Below are 27,278 nucleotides of genomic sequence, written 5' to 3' on the forward strand. Positions count from 1 at the left end.
ACTTTTGTCTCCAGGGCGTCTGAGCAACCTCCACCCTTTTTGTTTTGGGTGGGTAAAGTAAAGGCAGTGTCTGTGAATGCTTCTGGTGTTTAACAGCTGAGAACCGGTTTGATGAGAGTGTTCACATTCTGTAAAGTGGGAAGATATGGTAGGTGCTGGAAGAGTCGATGCTTTCTCAGAATCAAGATTTTTAAGACAAAATAATGACTTAGGCTATGAAACACTCCTGTGATCTTTGATAGATTCAATAATGACTTATCAGCCAGAATCCCCATCAAGACCTTCACCGTTTACCCTGTTTGTGGAGTGTGGAGTGTCACTCAGATGCTCCTGACAAATCTGTGCAAACATGATGCAAACATGACTTGCCTGAGCACAACCCCTCTGTCTTTCTCAAACTAGTGACTCAGCTGTGCACTTTTCCAAACTTGGCTCTGACTGTTCAGTGAAAGGGCCCGGGGGTAGATGAGAGAGATACGTTTTGGAAAGTCATGGGAGTATTAACTAAGTTCACGTACTAACTTTTTTGCAATTACTCCCACACACTGTTGTGGGCGCGGCCATTATCTAATCTGAGCACACCCTGCCCTGAATGAATAAAGTGCGATTTTGTTTGTCATAATTTAGGACAAGGAAATTAAATGGCCTTTCATAAATGGCAAACAACTAACTAACAATGGTTATTATTTGGGTTGAAGGAGGAATATGCTTAATTGTTTTTCCCAATATTAAATGGGTTTTAAACTGAAGTAATGGTTCATACTGTATGATCATTCTACAAGTTCGATGATCATTTAAAACAAAGTGCTTTTTGTAATCCCCATCATTGTATTTGGTTGAATTATAGATTCCATAAAATCAGTTTTGTCAGAATTTAGACAACTTGTTCCCACTCATTGCCAACAATATGCATTTATTTTTTCCTGCTTTTCCCACAAGTTGTTGATGCTCCTACGCAAACGGTAAACAGAGCAACTGTCCCCAATGGCACCTGACAAATCACATAACCAGATTTGGGTCAGTGTGGTATTGTGGTAATGTAATAAAATACAAACTGGAGATTTTTCTTGCGAAATTCACCAGATAAGGACAATAAAACTGAAACAGCAGGAAACACTCATTTTGGCCTTAGGTCCCCCTAGTGGCGTCATTAGGGCAAAGCAAGTTAATTTTTTTCTGACTGTAATGTGTCACTGATATAAGAAACCCAGTATTTTGTCTCACATAGCTGTAAAATATTATCCACACTCATCATATACCAGAGGAAATTGTCATTTTCTTTTTTTGGTCTGTATTAGTGGGACTTTTCCTTTAAATACACTGCAAACTCCGCCCACCCCGGTTCCTCTGGCAGACGCCGGAGTAGCGAAGCAGCGGACCCCGACTATTGGCCAACGGTTAACGGAGAGACGTCGGGAGTGTATGAAGCCGACGATCAACTTCAGGCTCAGTTCGCCTCGCAAAGTCAGTCCACATTAGGTAACAATGAGCACATTGGAGTCATTGGATCGAATGGAGCTCTGTGAAAGTCTATTGACATGGGTAAGTGATTAAATATCAAGTTTAAAGGCTTTTTCCTCCCCCTCCCACTGACAGACAGCTACTCGGCGCCGGCGATGCTAGCTGGCTAGCGCACAGGGCTAGCACTAGCTCGATGAGCTAACGGGGCAGACTGGGAGGAAAATGACACGGGCTCACGTTGGTTACGTATACAGGCAGGCAGGCCAGCTGTTTGCTGCTTTAGCTGCTGATGTGTTGCTTTGCTAGCCGCCAGCCAAAACCACCTAGCTCGCCCAGAATACCACAGTTTTTGGTTGCAGCTAGCTCAGCGAAACCGGGCATTTAGCTAGCTCAACTTTCCTAATGCTGTATTATCGTAGGTTGCAACGGGATCAAACGGCAGAGACGCTGGCCTCGTTGTTGTTGTTGCTGGATGGAGGATACAGTATATCGTTACAGCGCTGTCTGCTCCGAGTCTGAATTCCTGTCATTGTTGCTCAGTGTATCATTATGTCCGATTTCCCTTCCCCATTCCTTACTCTGACTTCAAGTGCCAGACTCAAGACAGCTCAGCTCAGGTTTATTGTAACGTTAGTCAGAAAATGCCTGATGAAATCTTAAAAACAGAGATCCCAAGTACCAAGTGGAATAAAGGCATCAGACTGTAAGATCACGTGCTACCGTCTTGTGCGTGTTTACATTGTCGAATTGCAGATTTTGCTTCCAGATTTAGCAAAGACATTGGTCAAATATGGTTGGCATTGTACCTAGGTACCCATAATGTGCCAGTGTTTTGGGTATAACTGTTTCATCTTGGATACGACGAAGGCGGTTTGTATGAACGAGGAGATCATTGTTGCTGATCTCCACGTGATAGCCAAGCAAGATAGGCATTCACTGTACATGTCACACATCTTGAACAAGTATGTGACTGGATTGGCCGAGTTGGCATGACAAGGAAACTGCATACATGTTTAAACTAAACACTACTGGCGTACATGTAAGTGTATAGTCATGAATGTGGTGTGTTGGTTGTAGTAGTGGAGATTGACTTCAGTACAGGCACACTGCCCTGTTTCTACATTGGCATGTGCTACCCTACATGTCATTTAACTGCTCTAACTGCTTTAAATTGATTTGTGGATTATCATTTGTACAAGTGTGAAGCATGTGCTGAAAATGAGCATACAGTGACTAACAGCATGAATACCATAAAATAAAGTCTTTCACGTAATTATTCTTCATTGGAGTTGGCCGTTTTGAAGACAAAGACACATTTAAATTATGATACATAGTCAAAGCTAATTTCCATCCTCTATCTGTCAGTGCATCTCAGCTCATGCATGACAACCCAGTATGGCCTTTCTTCTTGCTCCTACTGTATGTAATGCAGGATAACATTCCTCACATACCTGTTAACAGTGAAGTCACAGTGTGACTGAATATTACCATGAGGCATAAAGCTTTGCCTATCAGACATTTGCAATGGAGATATTCCAGGATTTAATTCTGCTATGTCAGTACAAGAGGTTTGGTCACATGGTTTTGATTTGCAGAAACAGTCATACATTATTAGTGTTTGTGTGGTGGAAAGTCAAAGCAACAGCTGGTTAAATAGTTTTGCTACATCCTCATACAATATAACATATCACTTCCTGAAATAATATTACAGTAGGCTGTAACTTTTGAACCATGTGTCAATTATCTCATTGTTTTCATTGAAGATGAATAAGTAAATGAAGAGAGTTAGGGATTTTTGTGAGTTACAATGAAGGCAATTTATCTTTTTTTAGATTTTACATTGTCTATCAGTCAAAGCCACTGTCCTACAGGTTTCTTATAAAGAGAGGGAAGGATAGATAGCAGAAGGACCTTTTTGTGATGCACATCACCACAAACTGCAGTCCCCAAAATGACCGTTCTGAATCTACTTCTCTCTGAAATAGGCTAACTGAAAAACTGAACGTTATAACTCATCAGTATAACTCATCACTTCTTGTATGTCATGCAAACTCATAAAGTCTATGGTACCGGAACTTGTTAGTCTAATTAAATAATGGGATGCAAGTGATACAATTTTATCTCATGACTCTGCAGTCAGTGGAAAATGGTAATGAGTTTTTCCTTTTTACCCAGCGTGCCTCTGGTAGACTCTGTTTACTTTATTTGTTAAGCCTTCCAGTGATACATGCTCTCCTGTGACAGTCATAATTTCGACAAGTATTTTGAATTATTCCTTTTCCACTGATCACTTCTCTGAATCATGGGGTGGCTTCGAAAGTCTGTCTTTTAGTCCCAGTCACGTGACTTATGTTTTTTCCACAGCTGTACTCTCTCCTCCTCAAAATGTTTCCACAAACTTGTAGGTGTGGATTTCCTTTTTTGACCTCAGTCTGCCCTATCTGTGTGACTATCTGTGTGTATCTGAGCCAAGATTTAGTTTTTAATTACGTGACTTCTGTGGTTTTCAAAACTAAACACATTTCATTTTTATTAGACTGGAAATTCTCTCAACCATGCGAGAGGGAAGTTTTAGTGAAGTACTCTTTTATTCGCCCGTTCATCAGATCGCTACGGATGATTTGATTAAAGCATACTGATTATAATCTAAACAGACCATGAGCAAATCTAAAACTTCAGAATCGCCCACAGGTTACAGGATGCGTAGCTGCCTTCCAGATTATCCTCATATTGCCAATCACACATACTGACACATTAAAATGTTAAATATGTAGCCACTTTAACTTACACAATCATCTAAAAGTAATATGAAAAAGTAAGAAAATTCTTAGGTTTTCATACTGTTCCTCCACACAGGGTCAAAAAGTGACAGCTGCTGGTTCAGATTTTGCTGTAAAAAGTTTAAATGTAATAATACAGTATAGGGCTCCAGGCTAAATTTTTTACTGGGAGCGCAAGCAGAACATTTAGGAGCACAGACCAAAAATGACTTGCAAAGCAAATTTTCACATTTCCTTTTAATTCATGATCCTCAGACACATTGGCCTCAGACACATTACTTGCATTGTCTCAAATTTTAGGGGCAAAAAATGCCCCTAAATGGGGCATGAGGGTTGTGCTCTAATAATGCTGAAACAGGGCAAATATTAAATCTTTCTTGTGTGACCAAAGGGAATAGAAAAAATATTATTCCATTAAAGTGGTTGTAGACCTCCGTTCACTGTGCGGTCAGTGTTTCAAGGCTATTAATGTGATCATAATAAGCTGATTGGAAGGTGATCCTGGTGACGCAGGGCACATGGCTTAGACCAGAGCCGTCCATGAAGAGTTCTTAGGTTACAAGAGAAATCAACAAACTTTGGGTAGTTTCTAGTATTTTTGTTCTCATTCACTGACAGCTTGTACGCGACAATGTCCTTAACACTGTAAAGCCACTCACCTGTTGCTGCTCCACTGTGGCTTTTCAAGGGACATCACATGGGCACATGTTGTGTGTAAAGGCTTTGTAACCCACTGGTATGTGTGCTGCACTTTTGTTGATGTAATGTGCAGTCGAGCATGTGCGGCTCACGTGGTTGTGAGAACCTGTTACTGGTTGGGCGAAAAAAAGAGATGAAAACTGAAATACCCAGTCCACAACATGCAGCAAATTCAGTTGTTTTGGATGTGTGGTGAAACTTAAGAAGCTGGTGGATTGAAATTGACACGATCTAACACCTTCACTCATCAACACAGCCCACATATTGACCGAGCTTCCAACCCCAAATCAAGCATATCGTTTGTCAAGTGCCATCGATTCATACTCACTGTTGACTGGCTGTCATGTTTCTGCCGAGGCTGCTGTTGGTTGTCTGTGAGTTTGTGATGGCCTGGCTCATATTTTCTTTCCGTCCACGTCTTTCTTGAAAAAGGAGATGATGCAGACCATATGCTGCTGATGTGGGGAGCCATCGCCAAGTTGAGAGCTAGTGCTAGTGTTTACATGTTTATATTTTGGTATTTTCTCACTTGTCTAGAGGATTTTATATATAAATACCACATTTTTGACACCAATTGTTGAACTCCTACTCTCCACCCTTTTACGTATTAAAATATAATGGCATCTCTCTCACTCACCAGTATTATGTGTTTATACTATTGAAACAGAGGAAGTCAGAATGAAGTCCAGAAGTTAGCATAGCGCTATAACAAAGGGTGTAATCTTGCATCTGCTGTGGTATAAATGTGGCAGTTGTTTTGTAGCAGAAGTGGGAAAATTATGGAGTGAACACTGTGTGGGTATTTGAAGTGGGTATCTTTTTTGTCAGTCTCTGAATTGGTGTTATATAATCGGGGGTATTGTTTTGGTTGAGTTGTGTTTTTGGCTCGGGGCCAGTTGCTGCCTTGAGTTACTAGCTGCCTGACTGACACAGGGTCCCCTAAGGGACTGACCCAAATTGGCCCTCTGAACGTTATTTGGTAGGGATTGCTGTGTGTAAGAAATCAAGAGGCAAATTGTTATAAAGGTTACATTTTAGAAGAAGAAGAGATATTGCACCTAATGTTGGACTGTGTGAATCTGAAGTGAAGATGCGGCCAGAAAGCATTTCATTAAGATGATCTCAGTGTGATGTGTTACTCATCATAAGTGTCCTCCTGTTGCCCTTGTGCCATGAGAAGTTATGTCCTTTTCTGTGGCGTGTGAAAGGTCTCCTTGTTTACTGCTGTCACTCTCTGGCTTCGCTAATAACTGGTGATGCAATGCTTTTCTTTGGCTCAACGGAATTCGGCTCAATCTTTCAAACCTAAGTTGTCGATTCTAAAGAATTACACGTTAATTCAATCCACTTCACCTTTTAAACTTTTTTTTTTTTTTTAAACATGTTTTTATTTGAAGAAATGAACAATGATCAGATATTCAACATACAACATTTTTTCTTATTTTTCACCTTTTAAACTTATTAGAATACTTAAACACATTGGTGCAAGTCAGTACGGTAATTGGAGATGTGCATGATGAGGTGTTGTTATTGCATCATGTTTATTTTAAGAAAGTAAACACTTCTCCAGCCAGTATCTCCATAGCCATGGATGGCTACAAGTGAAATGGCATATTCTTTTTAACCTTGTAGCTGCTTCTCTTATAGTAAAGAGTAAAATAGTAAAATCTTTCCAGTCATAAGAGCTTTCAATGTGTTTATATATTTAAGATGAACATAGGTAGATATAAACTTATGCCAAGCTTGAGTCAGATTTTAAAGTGCTGTGGTCACTTCACTTCACCCTGACTAACGGTCTGAGAGCAACCTATCGCATTTGAGCCATGTAAAGAAAAGTAAGGCAGACAACGTGCAGGCAGAAGTGCAACCTTGTCATTTTCCTCCTGTCAGAACTTCAGCATTGCCTCTCTCTCGGTTCCCCTCCTCTTTTGGCGTGTAAACTGTCACACAGACCAGGCAACAGACTTTCAGTCCAAAGGGAGAGTAGCTGAGAAGAATATGAAGGGTAGAGAGGGAGCAAAGACTTGCCAAGTAAGCAGGTTTAATCAGATGAAAAATACATCTGAAATTAGCGACAGAGGTGACATAAAAGAAACTGAGTAATGGTGGTTAACAAAGTTGAGAGGCAATTTACAGGAACAGTAAGCAAACTTTTCTCTGGTGCGTGTACTGTTATATTTGAGGCACCCTTGAGGCATGTAACTCCCAGCTCCTCTAATGCAGCAGCTGAATGGCCGGCAGGTAGGACTGTGGTTACACTGAGCAGCTTCCAGATGTTTCTGAAAAGAGGATGTTTTCTTTTCATATAAGTTTGTTCAGTACCTTGAGCAGATTATGTTGAAGGCCAGCTTTGTAAGTCATATCGTTTTATCATGTGTTGTCATCACCCAGAACTCAAAGTCTGTGTGTCTGTTTGTTGTGTAGATCCAGACATTTGGAGTGGAGGCAGCTTGCAAGACAGTAGAAGACTTGACGAGTGGCGTCGTCATGGCCCAAGCTCTACAGAAAATGTAAGTTACATTACCTAAGCCTGATGTTGGTGTATTAGAAAATATTATATTGGTGTAATAGAAAATGTATTAATTGCTTTTTAAAGGTTGCATTATTATTATTGTTGATAACACCAGGCTCTCTGTGTTATTTTACATGGTTAGTAATATTGTTGTGAATTGTTTGCAAATGTACTAAAACTGGCAACATGGTGCTTTGTTTATTCATAAAATCACTAAAGGTAAACTTCCTGCTTTCATTACTTATCTTTTTGTTTGTCTGAATCTCTTTCAGAGATGTAGTGTATTTCAATGACGCTTGGATTAGTAGAATCAAGCCAGAGGTCGGCGACAACTGGAGGTTAAAGGTAAGGATCACACATTCCCTGATCTAACAACAGAAATGGTGCATGGTTGAGTTTTTTTCTCCTTTGCAATCAGCTGATAAACACAGCAAGTGTGAATGAATGATGTGTTCATCTAGAAAGGCATGTTGGCATTGGATGTTCCTAATGACTTACATGATCCTGCTGCGACTCTGTCACTTTGATGAATATATTTTTATTTTCATGTTTGTTTAGAATAAGTTATCTGTGTTGTTGTTTTTTCGCAGTCTCAATTTGTATGAATAGTATTGATATTTCTTGGATTGTGGGTAAATCCTCTCTTGTTTCAGGTCAGCAATCTAAAGAAAGTTTTGAAAGGCATCCTAGATTATAACCAGGAGGTAAGAACAATTTGAATTTACTGTATCAAACATTCAGACAAAAACTGTTGTGTTGCTGGGCAGAAGTGCTTATACTGCCTGCCCCTCACTTTAGGAATAATACGCTAATTTTCATGTAATTACCTTTCATATAAAAACACAACATCTGTTGCTATTGTCTAGATCTTAGGCCAGCACATTAATGACTTCACACTACCGGACGTTAACCTCATTGGAGAACACTCCGATGCAGCAGAGCTGGGGAGGATGCTCCAGCTTTTACTGGGCTGCGCTGTCAACTGTGAACAGAAACAAGGTGCATATTCCTTATTGTGTGTATACGTATGTGTCTGCCTGTCCATGTGATGTGAAAGCTTACACTGGAAAAGGATGTTCTTTGATATCTCATATTATGTTAGCAGCTGCCTTGGGAGCTTGCCTTTACCTCATTGTTGTGTCTTTCTCTTTTCTCTAGAATACATCCAGACCATAATGATGATGGAGGAGTCGGTGCAGCATGTTGTCATGACAGCCATCCAAGAGGTAGACAATAATGCTATTTACACTGGGATGAAATAGAACTTGCAGATGAAAGTTGATTAATGGCAATAGAGTGGGGTTGGTTAAAATGATTTGTAACATAATCAGGGTTGCAGGTGGGATTGTGTTGAAACATCTGCATCTTGACAAGGCAGTCGACTTTTTCCAACAACTAACCTATTTTTTTTTGTGTTTGTGTAGCTGATGAGTAAAGAGACTCCAGTGACGGGAGGAAATGACTCGTATGTGGATCTAGATAGACAGGTAAGGAGACTTTAAGGACCTTTACTTTGGGTGGCTTTTACTGCAGACCTGTTTTTCAGCAGTGGTGTGAAAAGGATACTGTATTGTAGAATGGAAAATTCCTGAATTTGTAGTTTGGACTTGTGAAAGTACAGAGTTTCTACATTTTCTTCATACTGCTTGTAGTTTAGATGTACAGTAATACCCCTTTCCCACTGGCCAAAAAACCCGTTTAAACCCGCTAACAATCGGCTTTTGGTGGCAGTGGGAAAGGCGCACCGACGCGGGTCAAACAACTCGGCAAGCGACGCGGGTTAAAATCGCCTTTAATCGGCTCGGCTCCGAACGGCTTGCAGTGGGAACGCCAGACCCACGTTACGTGACGCCACGTCATCGCGCCGGTCGCGTCTCATATCACGTACTAAAACAAAGCTCTGCTCCGCTCTGCTCTCATCCGAGACTGGGATCAAAAGATCAGAGAACACTGACCAAAAACGATAGAAAAAAAGAAAAGAAAAGAAGCTACAGTCTGTTTAACTGACGTGTTGTGCCGCGGACGTCCGTCATCCGGCCGCAGCAGACTCTCTGTCCTCCGCGGTCCTGGTGCTCCAGGTCGGCCACCCAGAGAGTCTGCCTCGGCGGACGGACACTCCGCGGCGGGCGGCTGTGGCATGACTGTGTGTGTCTCTTGCACCGCGGATGAGAGCGGGGCGACTGGTTTATGCTCTGTCTGATCCCTCAGCGGGGGGTCAGACTCGGCTCATTTTGGTCAATGGGAAAGGGGCCAAATGCCGATTGTTAGCGGGTCGACCCGCGTTTAAAAAACCCGCGTCAACCCGCTAATTTTAGTGGGAAAACGGCTTAAGTGTCAATTGAATAGACATGGCTTTCCATTGACATTCCACTGCTTTTACACTGAAACCTCAACACCAGAGCCTTTACTTTCTGAGTTGTCACTACAAAATGTGACTGTCAACCCATATTTCTCCCTCTTCATTTTTGGCCACAGGGCTGTAAAACAGCTGGATCTGTGGAAAAACTTGCTTCAGCTATGACATCATTACTGTATACAACCTTTTTTACATTTGTGTATGTCCAGATCCAGCATGTCTGTGAGATGCAAGTGTGAATGTGACTGTTTCTGTAGTCTCATCCAAATGGAAATGAAATCTGCGGCATTCTGACTGTGATTGTCATTCTTTTGTCAGCTGAAAAAGACAGCGGAGGAGCTGAACGATGCCTTGGCTACCAAGGAAGAGATCGCCCAGAGGTGTCGTGAGCTTGACATGCAGGTTGGTTTTATTTCGCAGGGAGTGTTTGAATAACGAGCCAAGATGGTTATTGTAACACACTGAAACTATTGTGCAATCATAGCACTAAAATATGAATCAAATGTTGTTAGTATTGTCCGAATGAAGAATGACTTGCTGCTGTAAAGCATTAGTCAGAAATGTTAAACACCATTATTTTCTCATGGTGAAATTTGAGAGTTTGAAAGTAAAAAGATTAAATTGGTGATATACAGTACATCATTTGTAGTAATCTAAAAAATAGTTAGGCATACAAAAACAAGAACATCCAATTAGGCCTTTGCTTTTACTTTCTTTCTGTAATGTTGTCACTTTCTTTTACTATCTGACTGATAGAGTAATACTTTTCCAGCTATTTCTGGTTACACTTTAAAAGCAGCTCCCTTTTGTGCACCATTGCATCCAAACTGAGTTAAAACTGCTGATAAGCTGTTTTGTGTACTGCTTTGTGTACATCACTTATGGTACTCTTTGTTTCTTAATTTTGTTAACTTAGCAGTGATGAATTGTGCAGATAGAAGGAAGATATATCTATCTCCATAGAAGAGGATTGTATTCTGCCAGCATAGATGCTACTGCAGGAAAATGGGAGCTGCACTTTAAAGGGTTGCCAACTCACCTGTTGTGTTGAACCAGTTTTCTCTTATTTCCTGACTATTTCAATACTGTGTGCCTTGCTTTAAAGGCCCTCCATGTCCAAGAGGAGCGTGATAGACTGAGGTTAGAGTTAAATGAGCTAGAAGAGAGGGTAAATGCAAACTTTCTTTTCTCTCTGTCTCCTCCTTTCATCCATGGTGTGTGGTGTGTCTAATAGTCCTGGATTTTTTTTCAGTCTGCTTGCACCAGCATCCCCTCTGGAATCCAGATCCCCCTTTTCCTAATTATGTGTGCATGTGTGTGTACACGTTAGTGCACAAGTGTTTGTGCACACGTATACACATGGTCCTCTTGGGGCACACCAGCCACAACTGCAGTTTTGTGTGGGTGTGTCACCCCTTGAACATTAACCTTCTGCCTTTTTACCTTGTTGTGTTTCATGCTTTCCCACAGCTAGAGTAGGCAGCAAGAAGAAAAACTTGATTTATGGGCCAAGAGGAAGGAGTCATTGAAAGGCAGAACTGTTGAATATATGTCAAATATTTACACACTGTATGTTATTCACAGGTTATGATATTAATTTGGCTTTTTTCTGTTTTGGAAGTACACATCAAGAGCCCTTACATTATTTAAAATGCATGTAATGTGACTCAATACCTACAAGAAAGAGGGATGTTTTTTAGGAAACCCTTTGCTGGTTTTGAGAGTGAATATTTGAGCCCTGCTATATTTCCTGCTTTTTAAGCTATGCTGATCACATCTTTCATGTGATTTAAGCTTGTTGCAGTGAGAGAAATTTCACATTGGTGCAAGTTCTCTGAGTGCTTCCACATAACAGTGTTACTGCTATTTAAAAAGCATTCATTTTACACATAGTTAAAAAGCAGACATAGTTTATCGTGTTGTGCTGGTGTGAAAATTTAGGTTAAAAAAATCCTACACAATCAGTTCTACAGATAAAAGAAGCAAAGTTTAGTTTCTCAGTCCAGAGTCTACCTGTAGGTCAACCAAAAATATAACACAAGCCAAGCAACACAATTAGCCAAATTTCTTTTTGAGCATTGAATTCCTCACTTATAGCTGCTTTGTCATTTTGGGATATTACTTATATCAATCTTGGCTCAAAGAAATGTCAGGGCATTAGATTAATATCGTGGAAAAGGAAAATTTAACAACAATTAGTGGTTAGAGATGATGGTATGTGGTAGTGAAAACAACCAGCTTCTGCTTTGCTTTGTGTGAAGAGTTTGATTCCCTGTCTATCACATTGAGAAGACAACATCAAACCATACGTAGCCCTCTTTCATGTGGAGCTTCATGGTTTGTGTGTTTGTTGTGCCCTTGCTTTATAACTGAGGTTGATGCTGCAGTGATTGTGAATAACCTGGTGAACTGAATGCTGTGAAGAAACTGTGCCATGTACATTTCAGTAGCTTTAGATATACTGTATGAATTGAAAGTTGTAGAGCCGTTTGCCCCTAACTTGTTTTCCTTCTCTCCCTCTTTTCTCTTTCTCTTTTTAATATCCTTTCCATCTTCACCTCTCTTCGCTCCTTTTTACCATCCTGTACTATATGCCACCCCCTTTCCTCTATTTTTCACCTTTATTATCCAAATCCCTGCCTTCCTCTGATTCATCTGATTCCATTCATCTCCCCACTGAACCACATCATCCTGTCCTTTTCTACTCCTTTTGTGTTTTTCTCCATTTCCATTCTTTGCCCTCCTCTTCTCCACCCTTCTTCTCGCAGGTGGCAGCCCTACAAGAAGAGAAGAGCAGTTTGCTAGCAGAAAACCAGGTCCTGATGGAGAGACTTAACCAGTCTGACTCCATAGAGGATATAAACAGCCCCGCTGGACGCAGACATCTCCAGCTGCAGACACAACTGGAGCAACTACAGGAAGAAACATTCAGGTGTGGAGTTTCTACATGGAAAGAAATTTTGTGACATAAAGCATGAGGGTCAATCTTTAGATTGGAAAGATGATTATTGTCATTAATGCATTACAGGCTGGAGGCAGCAAAAGACGACTACCGGATCCGCTGTGAGGAGCTTGAAAAAGAACTATTAGATGTAAAGTCACAGAATGAAGAGCTCGTTTCACTGGCTGATGAAGCCCAGTCTCTGAAGGATGAGATGGATGTCCTCAGGTGAGTCAGGATTCAAAATCTAAAGTCCTCAACATGTGTGATGTGATTATCTGAGCAAAGTACACCAAACAAGAGAAGAATGTAATCATTGTTCACAGCAATCTGGTTAAACCCCAGAGAACAGGAGACGACAAAGACAAATAATGTATTGTGGAACCACTATCCTGTTATTTCAGATCTCTGTTGTTACAGGTGTGTCGCTGTATAAACAGCTTTAGAAAAGCCTTCTGCTTCCTCCCCTCACAAAATTAAACTGTCTGTTGTTGTTTCCCTTGTAGGCACTCATCAGACAAAGTGTCAAAGCTGGAGGGCACAGTGGAACACTATAAGAAGAAACTGGAAGACATGGGTCTTCTCAGGAGACAGGTACACAATCACACACAGGCAACAGACAAAACTGAATGTACATTTTTATTGCAAAGAGATTTATTAAAGTTGCCTCACACGATAAATCATCCATTGGTTTGTAAAAAAAAGAAAACATTTTGTCTGAACAGAACAAATAAAGCTTGTATTCCTGTCTCTATTTTTCAGAATAAGCTGATGGAGGAGAAGAACACAGTGTTAATGCAGACCAACGTCGGTTTGGAAGAAGATCTACGAAAGGCAAATGCTGCCAAGGGCCAACTGGAGACATACAAGAGACAGGTACCCAACCAACGGACACGTTGACTTCTACACATCTCCTGGTTGGACTGTGTAACTCAGTTCTTTAATTCATCTGTTATGAAACTCACACGTGAACTGTAAGTTGATGATGTCTTTACTTGAACTGTTGCCTCTTTATTCAGGTGGTTGAACTTCAGAACAGACTTTCAGAAGAGTCCAAAAAAGCTGACAAGATGGAGTTCGAGTACAAACGTGTCAAAGAAAAAGTGGACTCTCTACAAAAAGAGAAAGATGTATGTTCAACTTATGTCATTAACCTAAGTTTAATGAGCTGGTAATATGCTATATGTACATTCTCCATAGAAACATTCCACAATACATACCATCAGACCTATTTTATTGATAGTATCGGATATGTTAAAACTAGATCATTGTGCCCAATGCTGCAGTCATGTAGCTACTAGAGTTGTGGTTGACATATTCACAGATTCTGATGGCATCTGAGTATTGAGAACTTTCATTCAAGATCCTTCACAATCTCTCTGTTATGTTCAGTGTTGCTTATTCACACACTTGTCTCTCTGTGTCCCTCTGTAGCGCATGCGGACAGAAAGAGATTCGCTGAAAGAGACAATCGAGGAGCTGCATTGTGTCCAGGCTCAAGAAGGACAGCTCACATCAAGTAAAGACATTTCAAAGTGGCTTAATCTAAGTGGCCAAACTTCCATTTGGTCAAGCCTAAATAAGTTGGATTTACTCTGTCATAACAACACTATCTGTTCACCCAGGTCTGTTCCCATTAGTCAGCAACGATGGCACTGATTCGCTGGCTGCTGAGATCACCACCCCCGAGATTCGGTATGACATTTTGAACACAACTTAAATGATTAAGGAAAAGGAGAATGTAGTGATGGAATAGGCTCATTATTGAGTCTTTTTATATTTAGTAGGTCAGCGAGGTAAATGTCAACATCATGAGTTTTAGAGTAAGAAATATCAGCACAGTATGAAAAGGTTTATGAAAGAAGATTCTCACTTACGTATATCTGTCTTATGCATTTTAGAATTTATGTCTGATGTGATGTGAAAGAAAATGTACCTCAAAAGACCTGGTTCAAAAATTTTCCGACCCAGTGCCGCAAGTTGCATGTTAAAAACGCATCAGTCCAGATGAAGGATAAGTTTAGAGAGGTGCTACAGTGACAGAGGTTGAGGGTGGGATCTTCGCTTGATGTTGCTTGTCTGTGTGTGTGCGCTTCCGCATGTGTGTACGGTAGTCTGTGGCGCTGTAACCAGATGGTCTCTAGCTTCCTCCTGCTCTCGCTGCTCTTTTTTTGAGGTACACGAGTGTGTCCTAAAAAGAGCTGTCTCTGTAGTGAGTTATGTAATAGTTGTGTGTGAGTTGCATCAGCCTGGCTGTTGCTCTCCAAGAGGGCTGGGTTTTCTGCTGGTAGCAAAAAAAAAGAAAACTGCCTGAATTTTCGCTCGGCGCTCGTGAACCTAGAAAAATGTGGATTTACATTGAAATCCTAATCTCCCAAAAGCAGCTTATGAAAACCAGTCCAGGCTATTCATTAGCCTTTGGAGGTAATGAAAAGGTTTTGTGTCCTAATGTGATGTCATATCCTGCAAGTGTTTGAAGATCAAAGTAAGATGTTGCAATTGAAGTGTTTCAGGGGAGGTGTCTAAAGAGAAGAACAGTTGTGTGAGAAACGGACTTGCCAACTGGGTGCTTTGGTGATTCATGTTCATTTATGTCTGTTGGTTGTTAGTCCAGGCTCCAATAGTGTGTGAAAAGCAAAGTAGGCTGTGTCTAATTCAACCTGCTTCTTTTATGAGCAGCATCTGGAGTTGATTTTTGCCTTGTCAGTATTTCTCTTAACAAAACACAGCCAGGAAAACAGCTGTTTTTCTCTCAGCCTACTGTAGAGTAGACATCAGAATCCCTCCAGCAGAAATAGCATTGATGTCTTTTTTTCTTCTTTTTTTTTTTTTTACCAAATAAGTGCACTGGAACCTTTTCTCAACTCTCATTTGCCCTCCTTGACCCAAACCTTCCCTAGCCAACAGCTGTGAGTGTGTCTTGAAACATTCAGCCAGTTCTCCAGTTGGAAAAAAGTCAGCAGCCACACCCTAAAAAAAACACAGGACTAAAGTAACAGGCTGTGCTCAGTGCTATCAACAAGAAGATCCAGTCTGATGTAGTAGATGTACTGAAGCAAGTGGGGTTATCTGAAAATACCAAGCTATTTGGAAAATCTGAACAAGCCAGATCACCAAGATAAACCTTGTATCCAAAATTGATTGCTGAGCTACCTGAGTATCAGATGCCTCCTGTTCTATCAAACTCTGTAACAACTGTCTTTCTACCTGCTGTTTTAGTGTTTACCTGAATACAAAGACTCAGTCCCTATTTATTGCCCTTTTTACAGTGCACATTGGTCTGTTATGTTCGTCATTTTTCATTTTATTTCATGAGAAGAAAAGAAAAATAAATAGTGGAAATGAAAGTGGATGCACAAACTGTTCCCACGACATGTAACTAAAATGCTGTACAAAAGACAACAAGACCGTTCAGGGGAAACTATGAGTTCTAAACACCTTTTAGTCATTTAACCACCAGCTGCAACTGTGAATATTAACTTCTTGATTCTGGCAGTCGTGATGTTGTTGTTAAGACACAGACCCTGCAGACTGCAGAGAGGAGACTGAACCGAGGAGCATGCAGGAATACAAACTGGATAGAAGAACTGAAATAGCTTTATCACCAGGGAGACGAGTCAAAGTTACAGCATCATCAGCGACTCCTCGATGGCAGTATCAGTCAGATTGACACAGTATTACAGCATGTTGCAGTAGTGTTGTTGTTGCAGATGTTACAGGAGCTGTTGCATGATTGTTTTTGCATAATACATGTTTATAGAATTAATTAAGTTTACCAAGTGCTAACACAAATTACCATCTCATTCCTGTATTGGCTTTAACACACACACACACACACATGCACTGTGAGGCCTATCTTACACCCGGAAAAGTGTAACAATGTAATTTTTCCGTGTCGCATTTTATGTAAATAGAGAATATGATTGCAACCCTCTGAGCACCCATGGGCATATTGGTCTTAAAGTAAGATGTAGTAATGTAAAAACTTGTGGCACAGTATTTCATTGTTATTTTAAGGACTCATAGACATAGTAACATGCGTCCACATAGGCAGGTGCAAAACGACACTGTTACGCACAAGTAGAGTGAGCTGACTTCGTGCTACATATGTTTTGATAAGACAGGTGGAAGATTACAACACAGCTTCGGAAGGTCAGTTATCAATTATAATAGAAAGGAAGAAAAATATATCGAGGTGGATATTCTGTAGGAGTTGCAAATTATAGCAATCTATATAATTTGTTTCAATGAGATGTGGTCAGTTATCAGTGTTATTTGAAAGGAATTAACTCTGTGATCTGTTTCCACAGAGAACATCTGATCCGTCTCCAGCATGAGAACAAGATGCTGAAGCTGGCTCAGGAGGGATCAGACAATGAGAAGATTGCGCTGTTGCAGAGTCTACTGGAGGACGCCAACAGAAGAAAAAATGAGCTGGAGACAGAGAACAGGTCAGAAACATGCAGATTAGTGGCAATAACAGCAAAAGCAAAGGGGCTGAATTAGTAATAGCGTGGGTCAAGGAGAAACACTACTACATTTGTGCTCAGTATTGAAGCAAAATGTTAAAATGTCTTGGTTTGTTCATGTTTGAGAGTGATATTTTAACTGTACACAATTTGTGTTTCCCTGGAATCAATCTCCGATTTACCTCCACACAAAGATTTCCCTTGTCCCTTCAGTCAGTGACCTGCATAGTTTGTTTATCTGCTGCAGCACAGTTTGCAGTTTGTTAATTCCTCTGTTAAAACTATGTTGTCTGACTGGTCTTTTTTTGTTGTTGTTGACTTAATCAAGGTTAATCAATCAGCGCCTGATGGAGGAGCAGGGTCAGGTAGAGGAGCTACAGAAGAATCTACAGGAACAAGACTCCAAAGCAGATGATGTAAGTAATGAACTATGTGTGTGTGTAACTGTGATAGCGTCTCAAATGTTGGCAAAAACCACAGGAAGTCAAATTCTCATCATACCATGCCTGCTGTATGAAGATCATCAACAAAACTGCAGTGCACTGCTCTTCCTGAGGGTGGTTCAAGGTGTTTTGTATATTTTATCTAAAAAGGGCAACTTTTAAAAGTGAAGAAGCAAAATTAGTTTTTCACACGATTATAAAAATCTCTCCAGCCAATGTGTAGAAAACAGTTAAAATCAAATTTCTTTTGGACCTTACTAACTTCTCTTAACATTAACCATTTCTAACCTCATACATTCATGGTGTTTTATTTGTTTTTGTGTGTGTGTGCGTTGACATCATTTCCATGTTGAAGCATTAACAGAATGATAAGTTTTCCTGCCATGGCTACAAGCTGTGAGTGTTTAAGACATTTGGCTGGGTTAAGAGCCCTGATGACATCAGACCATCACAAAAAATACAAACAGATTTTCATCAAAGAATAAAATCCATATATATCAATTGAAAATGAGCGATATAACTTAATTTGTGGTCATATTAAGATATTTAACTTTAAACATAAAGTAGGACTATTTCCATTGCCTTCTCCTGTGTTCCTTGTGTCCCCTCAAACCAGTTTCTAGTAGATGACTACTGGTATGTAGGAAGAGGAGGTTTGGAGCATCTCCCAGCAAGGTTTATGTGTGAGAGAGAGCGTGCATGCATGTTCATCACAACCGATATGTGCCTTTACTAAATGATTATACATACCGTAATCAAAAGCCTTTGTGTGGGTTTCCAGTTCCGCTCCTGCCGGCCTGTGTAGACTTTGACATCCAATCAGCCTTATCAATCTTGCTTTGATGATCTGTCTTGTGCTCAAGAATAAGAGAACACAATAAGCAGAGGGCAAGGAAGACCACTTTTAATTATGTTTAGGTTAAGACATAATGGGATGGGAGAGAGAGATCATTGTATTAATCTAAAACCATCCACCTATGGCAGGTATGTGATTCTTGCCATTCAGTTAAATACTTGCACATCTTTTTTTTTTTTTTTTTTTTTTCAAATGATGCTCCCATCGTCAGGCGATAGTAAGTATATCTTTGTGATTCCTGACAATGCCCTCTTTTACACTCTGCTCTTTCACCACTTAGAGTATCTTGACTTCTTGAACCAAATGTGTCACAACTCAGAATGTAATGAATTTGCACATTATACAAACTGCATAGTCCCACATTAAAGGATAATTACATCTCTAGCCTTAATGACCAAAATTGCATCACCATTCATTGGATTTGAACCATGTTTTAAACATTTTATTGCCTTTAATGCATTTGTTGCACTGAGTTGCTACATGTAAGGGTCACCTTTTCTCTAGCTACGTGTTAACATTCTCTAGGTATAATATAATCTCCTGTTAGAAATTGAGGCTTCTTTCCTCAGATGCTAGATGTAGTACACCCCCCCCTTGTAGAAACCCACCTTTCCTTCTCCTATGACACTGTTGCCTTCTAGTTTAGAGCCAATCTGAGCATGCATCTTCTTTCTAGCACTCTACAGATTTTAACTGTCTCTTGATCTTGCTTCACAACATTTTAGATACCACGTGGAGAGTGGTACAGCCCATCGACACAGGACCAAGAAAACAAAAATAAAAACACATAATTTAGATCACACAACTTATTCGTAATTATCCACCCTAAAAAATCACGTTGTCAGTCGCACAGTAGTGATTTGGTGTTGACTTCACTCCCCAATTGATTTCCTCTTTCTCATCTTTGATGTAGTACAATATTGTCATGATAATATTTTCCAACTGTTATTGACTCTGCACTTACCTCTGTTGGATATCATGGAAAATTCTCAGAATTATTTAAAATCATAGTCACTCTAGGTTTGACAAACCTGTCTAAACTATGAAAATGTATTTCATAAGTAAAGGCTATGTTTGAATGATGCAGTAGTATTTGTCCCAAGAGCCTGACCCTATAGATTTTGAGTTGGATGCAACGTAACTGCAGAACTTATCATCACTTATCCTATCAGGACTAACCCTAACCCTGTCACCACTCACAAAATGTGGCTGAAGGTATAAAAATTAAAGCCCTGACATGTGTTGTAGTTCCTGCATTTATCCATCAGAGTGGCTGTTTAAATATTTCCTTCTTTTTTGGAGATTTGACACATCTGTAATGTAATTTCCATCTTCTTTTTTAGTCATCCATTCTAAAGAAGAAATATGAGGAGCACATGTAAGTGATTGTTTTACAAACCCAAAGCAATTTTACATAAAAAAACAACCTTATTTAAAGAGCGTCTTTGTTATGTAATTTAGGATTTTCTGTGAAATATTAGACAACATTAGAATGAAAAACATTTTCTGCTTTGTTCTTTCCATCAGGGAGAAAGTACGAGAGTTGAACAACGAGTTATTGAAGAAAAACACCTTCATCGATGAAATGGAGCCCAAGTACAATGCCAGCTGTGAGTCTGGAGCCTCATTAGATTTGGCGTGTGTGAAGAAGTGCTCATAGAATCTCTTGACCTGTGCTATTCATTCTTTTCATTTTTAAATTTTAGATTATTTTATGTGTGTTGTCACTGTGCGGATATAAAAAAAAAAGTATCAAAAGTGAACAGCATGAAAAAGAGCAAAAGAAAGGACGATCACACTAAATCTTTAATTTGTTCCCTCGTAGCCCAACGAGTGGATGAACTCGAAGAGGCCTTGAAAAAGAAAGATGAGGACATGAAACAGATGGAGGAGAGATACAAGAAATACCTAGAAAAGGCCAAGAGTGTGAGTACATTTTTTTTTTATTGCTATAGGATCAACAGTGATCTTTATTACAGCGATACTTTCCTGAGATGTGGGTAAACAAGAAAACTCTGTGATCGTGATGTGCCTGAATGTGTCCTCTCCAGGTGATCCGGACCCTGGACCCCAAGCAGAACCAGGGTTCAGGCCCAGAGGTCCAGGCCTTGAAGAACCAGCTGCAGGAGAAGGAGAGGATGCTGCACTCACTGGAGGTAAACAGTGAAGCTTTGGAGGACTAAGATGGTAGAGAAACGAGTCGGGTCAACAAGTTCACTCAAAATGATTTCAGTGATTGTTTGGTATCGTAGCAGTCATGTACTTTGTCTTCTGGGGTGGGATGACTCAGACACAATTGTCGCTGTTTATGGAATCAACCAGTTATTTATTCTGATATCAACAAATTCATATGAGGTTTCTCTCAGACAGTTTTGTAGTGGCAAATGAGAACTTGCAGGAGGACTTTGCAGCAGGCTGCTATAGTTGCAGAGGCCCAGTAGAGGGCACTCATGTTACACACAAGAAACCAAACCCTGTGGGAAGTTAATAACAATGCATTACAAACAATTCAAACAAAAATAAAATGGTAATGCAACGGCAAGTAGATTCATTAACTCCTCTACATAAGCATATCAGAAAGAAACCACAGAAGTAAAATGAACACTAAAAGAAGTAAACTAGGCGTTATAAACAAAACAAGACCAAAGTGACTGATCCTCCCATTCAGAAGTTGCTAAGATCAGAACTATTTGAGAGAAGACGTGGATGAAGAGACATCACAGATGGATGGTGACTGGACATCTGAGCTCTGGAGAGGAGAAAAAAAGTGGTAATGTGCATAAAAGCACATTACCATGGAGGTATCTTGACAAGTGTGTGTGCAGCTTAAAAAAATCTTGCATTTCTTCATTTTTAAAAAAAATCTTAATTTTCCCTCCAAACAGAAAGAGATGGACAAGACAAAGAGCCAGAGAGATTACGAGGAGAAGCTGATTGTGTCGGCCTGGTACAACATGGTAAGAAGGACACTGTCCACTGAAACTGTTAAACCGGTCACATGTCACCAGTATTGACTAATGTCCTTTGTAAATGTAACACACACACAGCTGGCACTAAAAGTAATGATACACAAATCACCAAGCACTGAAGAAAATACATTAAATAAAACCAATGTGCAGAAAATGTCAAAGACAGACTGAAGATTTAACACTATTGTTTTATACAATATGTTTTATTTTATTGCTGGAGATATTTAATAATATAGAATAAAATACCATGTCAGAAGTCACCAGGCAGTTTAACCACTAGAGGGCAGCAGAGACTGTTGTATAAGCTTGACGAGCTCTGTTTGCTCTGTCACATATTTGATCAATTGCTGGTGTTAAATTGGCACTAATATTGTGTTTGAGCCAATTCTCTCCCTCATGCATCAAGGTAAATGAGCTGATTATAGCTAATTATCTGGTGACTTTCTTACTCAGTGTCGGAGCAGTTTAGTGCTCATGCTTAAGATCTGGCTCATTCCGGGGTTATTTAATCTCCATCTTCTTACTGTTTCTATACTAAAAGCAACCATTATGGCCATTAACAGCGCTTCCTGTGTATCTTGTCCCAGGGTATGTCTCTGCAGAAGAAGGCGGCTGAAGATCGGCTCGCCAACACCGGCTCCGGTCAGTCCTTCCTGGCCCGGCAAAGACAAGCCACCAGCACGCGCCGCTCCTACCCAGGCCACGTCCAGCCAGCTACCGCAAGGTAGATGGGGCAGAAAGGCAGGGCAGAAAAAAATACTGCGACAAACTACCTTACAGATCCGCTGAACTTGCATACAGTAGATGTGCCTTTTTTGAGGCGCACTATTTTCCATTCATTTCTAATGGAAGTTCTTGTTTTCCTGCATTCTGCCTATTGATTATCTTTTTTTTTCTTCTTGATCAGATCCATGAGGTAGAGATGCCAGGCAAGGCTGCCCAAATCTTGCACCACTTTTTTTCCTGACTAAGCACATTTTCCCCTGACCCCTGTGATGACAGACTTCTACCTATTTCACCCCTCAGTATATTTAATAGGGTCTGACTAATCACTCCAAAACGCCTCTCTTCCTCCCTTTCTACCACTGACCTTCCTCAACCTGTACTCTGAGGCAAACTTTTGCCAGGCAGGTAATCTGAACCCCAAGGCTGAGAAGGCTTGCATCTTCTTAACAAGTTACTGTCATTTTTGTGTAGAGTATCCACTCTACCTGTTCATGCAGTATTTATGCACATCTCTACCTGTGATAACATTTGAGTTTCGTCTTTTCTTTTTTTGTTTTTTTGACTTGAGTTGACAGATCAGATTTTCTGTCCTTTGAATTCTGTTTTTAACTCCTCTGATGTAGCTTTAAGAATATTAACAGCAATCTTTTGTGTCGATGTTTTGCTCGTTTGATTCAATTGAAGATGTTTTCAGATGGCTGCTCCTTTGCCTTATCATTGTGTTGTAGAGCAAGAATTCATCGAGGCATAGGAGGATGTATAGTCATCACATGTAAATGTTCCATTTGCTTGCTAAACGGTCTGAGTGATTTCTAATGGGACTACATGGTTTTGAAAAAAAAAAAAAAAAACAGTCGGCTAGTTAGAGTGCAGCAATAATTGTGAAAGGTCATTTTTCTCCCAAAGGAAAAGAGAGAAGTAGAGTTGTTTCAAAAGGTTCAATCCACAGCAGGGTAGATCAGTGTGCTACATTACAGTCTATACTGTTTTATCTTTATGTTTCTTAAGGAGCCATTGTCGAACAAAGCAAGACATGCACCGGTTCGCATGGTTTTAGCTTTACCAGCAAATACGAGGTTGTCTCTGGCAACCCCTTTTGTGCCATAATGTTAAATTTAAATGTATGTTCCAACACTATTTGTTCAATATTATCCTCACAACACCGCAGGCATCACCCACACATAGGAAGAAATGCATTGAAGGGAAATCTGCAGCAGTTCCTGAGCTGTCTGGTTGAAACAGCATTTAGTCTGTAGATTTACCTTAATACCAGGAAGTAAACCAAAAGGAGCACGAGTCAATGCAGCACAGAGCACACTGAAGCAGACTTCCTTTTCATCTTATTTTTACTATGCTGTCATAGTAGAGAAGGTGTTTCATTAAGCACCACAGAGTTCAGTATTACACATGCCACTTTAAGTAGGAATCATGACTAGGTGTTTGTTGCAGCTCTTCCCATCCTTTCTTTAACCTGTCTTTTGTTTGCATTCTCTTCACATTGTCTTTGGCAAGGCGACATCGTCACTGATCTCTCGTTAACACGACGGACCTGTAGAAGCATTGACATTAACCCGCCCCCGTTAATTTGCTGTGTATCTGTTTAGATCAGGGTCCTGATGAGAACAGGCCCCTGTCATCTGACCATTATCTCTCTGTCTCTCTCTCCCCCTCCAACAGCAATGTCACTGCATGACTGGCACACCAATGAAACTGGCCAGGGTCTGGTGTGGCTGAGCTAGGCTGAGGCGCTCGATGCATGATCTACCTGCCTGCCTACTGTTTGCATGACTTTGCATTGACGCGAGCCTGCGAATAACCAGCGCCACCCGGCTGCAGCATGAGCACTAATAACCCTCTGCAGTGTCATGCATTGTAACCTCCAGACAAGCCTGAGGAGTGAAGCGGTCAGAAAACAGAAAGCCCTCACCCTCCTTCCCCCTGATTAAACTCCTTTCCACCCTTCCAGCTCCTTACTCCTCTTGTTCTCCTGCTCTTCGTTATCCTCTCCATCTTCTCCTTTCTACCCCCTTTACTTACTCTTCATGGACATGCCTGCTTGTGCTTCCACACTGCATCAAGTCTGCTACTATTCAACTGACAGTATGTAATCAACACCTAGAATGAGGGCGGTATATCGCAGTGTAGGGTCTTTTCTCTCTAGTGCTCGTGTGCAACTTGACATTGGCTGGCTGCTTCTGGATACCTCAATGACATATTTCCACATATCCGTTTTCTTTTTCCGTGGTTGGAGGACAGTCGACAGCAGTGAGAAAGAAATATTGGAGAGGTCTAGCCTGCAAATTAGTCTGCAGAACAAAAAAGAAGCGAGCCAAGCTCCCCTTTTAACTTCTGAGTGTGTATCTCCTCAGTGTGTTGCTTTATGGTGTCTTAGAAGTGCTTTTACCTCAAGTAATAGAGAGAACAATGAGTTGTGGAGTAAAGGAGAGTTTACGGGGCATTACTGTGTTGCTCTGTAGGCTTTTGGACGGGTTGTAGTAGGAGCATAGGACAGCGACTTAAGTGTTTTTAAATGAATAACAATGTTACAGACATGCTTTTATAAAGGATAAAAGCCCCCATTAAGCTTACTCGCAGGTTTTCTTTAGCTGTTATTTAATGTCAGTGTAGCATCTATTTCTTGATAAAATGCACATTTATACACAATATGTAGTGTTTCTGATGTTGGCTATACTGTAGCTGACCACTTTGTTGTCTCTGTTGTTTGTCTAGTAGCAAATATAAGTGCATGTTGTTACATGAGTTATAGACTATAGCTTAAGAATGAATGATAATTTTATCGAAACATCAGAATACTAAAAAGATGAATATGAAACTCATACGTTAGCTCATGTAAGCTAATGTATGGCACATTCATTTAGTCGGACTGAAAGGGTTAATCAGTTCAAAGATGGAAAGGGAAAACAATCGCAATTTCAAAAGAAAAGTTTTGGCATTAATTGTTAATGGAAGAAGTCGACTGCTCGAACATGCAGGGTTAACCACAAAGCAAGACACAAGTTACAATCAGCCGCAAATTCTAGCTTCACCACTAGTGAAACTCAATTTGGTGTTGATGTAAGTGATAATGTACTTTTTTTTTTTTTTTTTTTTTAAATAACTGTCTTGTTTAAATTTCACTTCCAGAGCTTATGTTAAGAAAAAAAAAGACTCCAAATGAACACCTGGACCTGTGGATATATGCATATTATAGGCATAAATGCATACATTTGTATAAATGGGAGAGATGGTTGAATGCTCCACTTTAGTGCCTTTGTTTAAAATATGACACAAAAAAAGACGCTCTGGTCTTCTTGGGACTACAGGCATGTTGCCTTTAAAGACCAGCTGTATTGTTTTCTTTTCTTTAAAAAAAAAAAAAAAGTCTGAGATGATCTTAAATCTCGTCCACATGATCAATACCTTGACTTTTGTTGTTTAGATGAAGTAGGCTTAATGAGGGCTTTTTCTTCTCTGTTTTAACCTATTTTACTCATAACTGTTATACTATGTAACCTTGAATTAATTCATGCCGTGCATTTTTATCTCAATGGCTTATTTATTCTTTTGCTGCTTGTACAGCGTTGATGTTACATTTCTTTCTTTCTTTTTTTAATGTTAGTATTATATCACCACTTATACTGTTACAATGGAGGTGAAGTTTCCATATGGCATCAAAATACTGTTAAATACTTGTCTTATGCAACAGAATGAGGAGAAGGCTTGTGATAGTGCGGTGCTTGTCTCCATCTAATGAAAACGAGACGACAGACTTATATGAACAGCTCCGGCTCAGATCAGTGTCAACAGGAGAAAACACCGTAAGGTCATATTTACCTCCAGTCTTTTCAGGACCACAAGTTTCCTAGGAAATCAGTGTCCTGAAAAACGTATATTTGTAAATGAATGTTTTCTCATCATCAACAATAAAAGCACATTTAGCATTTTTATTCAGTGAATAGTTTATGAATTTAAGGACCCTGTAAACGATTATATTTTCCAGTGTTTAAAGTGACAGCAACAAAGACGTAGAGAGGGGTTCATTAGCTGTCGTGGATGCACGTGTGACTTCATTAAGTACACTACACATTAACATGGATTTTTGGTTAAGTATCGTGATCAAATAAGGGCAAATCACACCCCATATTTCAACTTAATTTGTTTCAGAAACAAGTAACGAAGTTGAACATTTTCAGTCTAAATTCATTTGTAAAGGGAAGAGGTGACATCTTCTGTCTAATTCTCGACTTTCTCTTTGTTGTTTTTAATCACTTTCCATTAACATCAACAGTTTTAACTGTAAGTTATATTACACACAACTTTTTTTTTTTTAACCGTCCATCCCCACAAGACATTGGTTTGGTAAGAAATCTGTATATAATGGAACACATCCACTTTATGGTTTTGTGTCAGGGATTTGGGAGTTGGTGGGGCGGGGCTTTTTTTTTTCTTCTTATTTAATATCTCCCTGAAAAGTAATCAGACTGTGTTATCCCCCTTTGTTGTCCAACCTCAAGAAGTCAGCCACTGAATTATGTTGCTTTTATGTGTTTGTGTATATTAGTATTATTACCTTGATGCAAATGATGACAGAATTTGGGGGGGATTATCGCAAGGGAGTTGCAGTAATATCAGCGAGTTTGGGCCATTTTCACATGTTATTAATGCCAAGTTCTTCTCAGTGGAGAAGCAAAGATTGACACCATGATATAGTATTAAATAACTCAAAAATCCTCCCTTATTTATATTTGAGAACAAAATACTAAATGAGTATTGCAGTTTCCAAATGGTTGTGGATTACTGACACCCCTAAGCTAAAATGAGTACCCAGTATTTCCTAGTGTTACTTGACTGCTAACTGCGCTGTGGGCCAGTTGAAAGAGTATCTGTGAGACGACACAAACAACACAAGGCGGTTAACAGGTCAGAATCTTATCTCGATGTGTGCAGTGTTTGCTGTATTTTTTTACTCATTGGAAAACTTTTCTTTACATATTGAAGTAGCAAATAACCTTCCATTTGCCAAGTTTTATATTGATCTTGTACAAACACTCTATGTACATACTTAA

General features: G+C 40.0%; 1 protein-coding gene across 3 annotated transcripts; it reads left to right on the forward strand.

Moving 5' to 3' along the window:
* Window positions 1–1,364: 1,364 nt before the first annotated feature.
* On the forward strand, window positions 1,365–26,945 carry hook3 (hook microtubule-tethering protein 3; the record flags this gene model as incomplete). 3 transcript variants are annotated; one of them, XM_083983709.1, is made up of 25 exons in its annotated part: window positions 1,365–1,542; window positions 7,365–7,450; window positions 7,725–7,797; window positions 8,106–8,156; window positions 8,319–8,451; window positions 8,611–8,678; window positions 8,877–8,939; window positions 10,127–10,210; window positions 10,914–10,976; window positions 12,577–12,740; window positions 12,837–12,977; window positions 13,256–13,343; window positions 13,512–13,625; window positions 13,769–13,879; window positions 14,184–14,268; window positions 14,375–14,444; window positions 17,060–17,200; window positions 17,547–17,634; window positions 19,861–19,895; window positions 20,045–20,127; window positions 20,343–20,443; window positions 20,569–20,673; window positions 21,403–21,474; window positions 22,074–22,210; window positions 23,890–26,945. In XM_083983709.1, exons 1-25 carry the CDS (start codon window positions 1,486–1,488, stop codon window positions 23,903–23,905), a joined length of 2,229 nt encoding a protein of 742 aa, XP_083839835.1. In that variant the 5' UTR covers window positions 1,365–1,485. The 3 variants fall into 3 exon arrangements, with proteins under 3 accessions (XP_083839835.1, XP_083839836.1, XP_083839837.1); XM_083983710.1 differs by lacking the exon at window positions 10,914–10,976; XM_083983711.1 differs by lacking the exons at window positions 10,914–10,976; window positions 23,890–26,945 and having other exon boundaries at window positions 22,074–22,214.
* Window positions 26,946–27,278: the final 333 nt, after the last annotated feature.

Source organism: Trachurus trachurus (assembly GCF_905171665.1).
Source record: "Trachurus trachurus genome assembly, chromosome: 12".
NCBI classification, from domain to species: domain Eukaryota; kingdom Metazoa; phylum Chordata; class Actinopteri; order Carangiformes; family Carangidae; genus Trachurus; species Trachurus trachurus.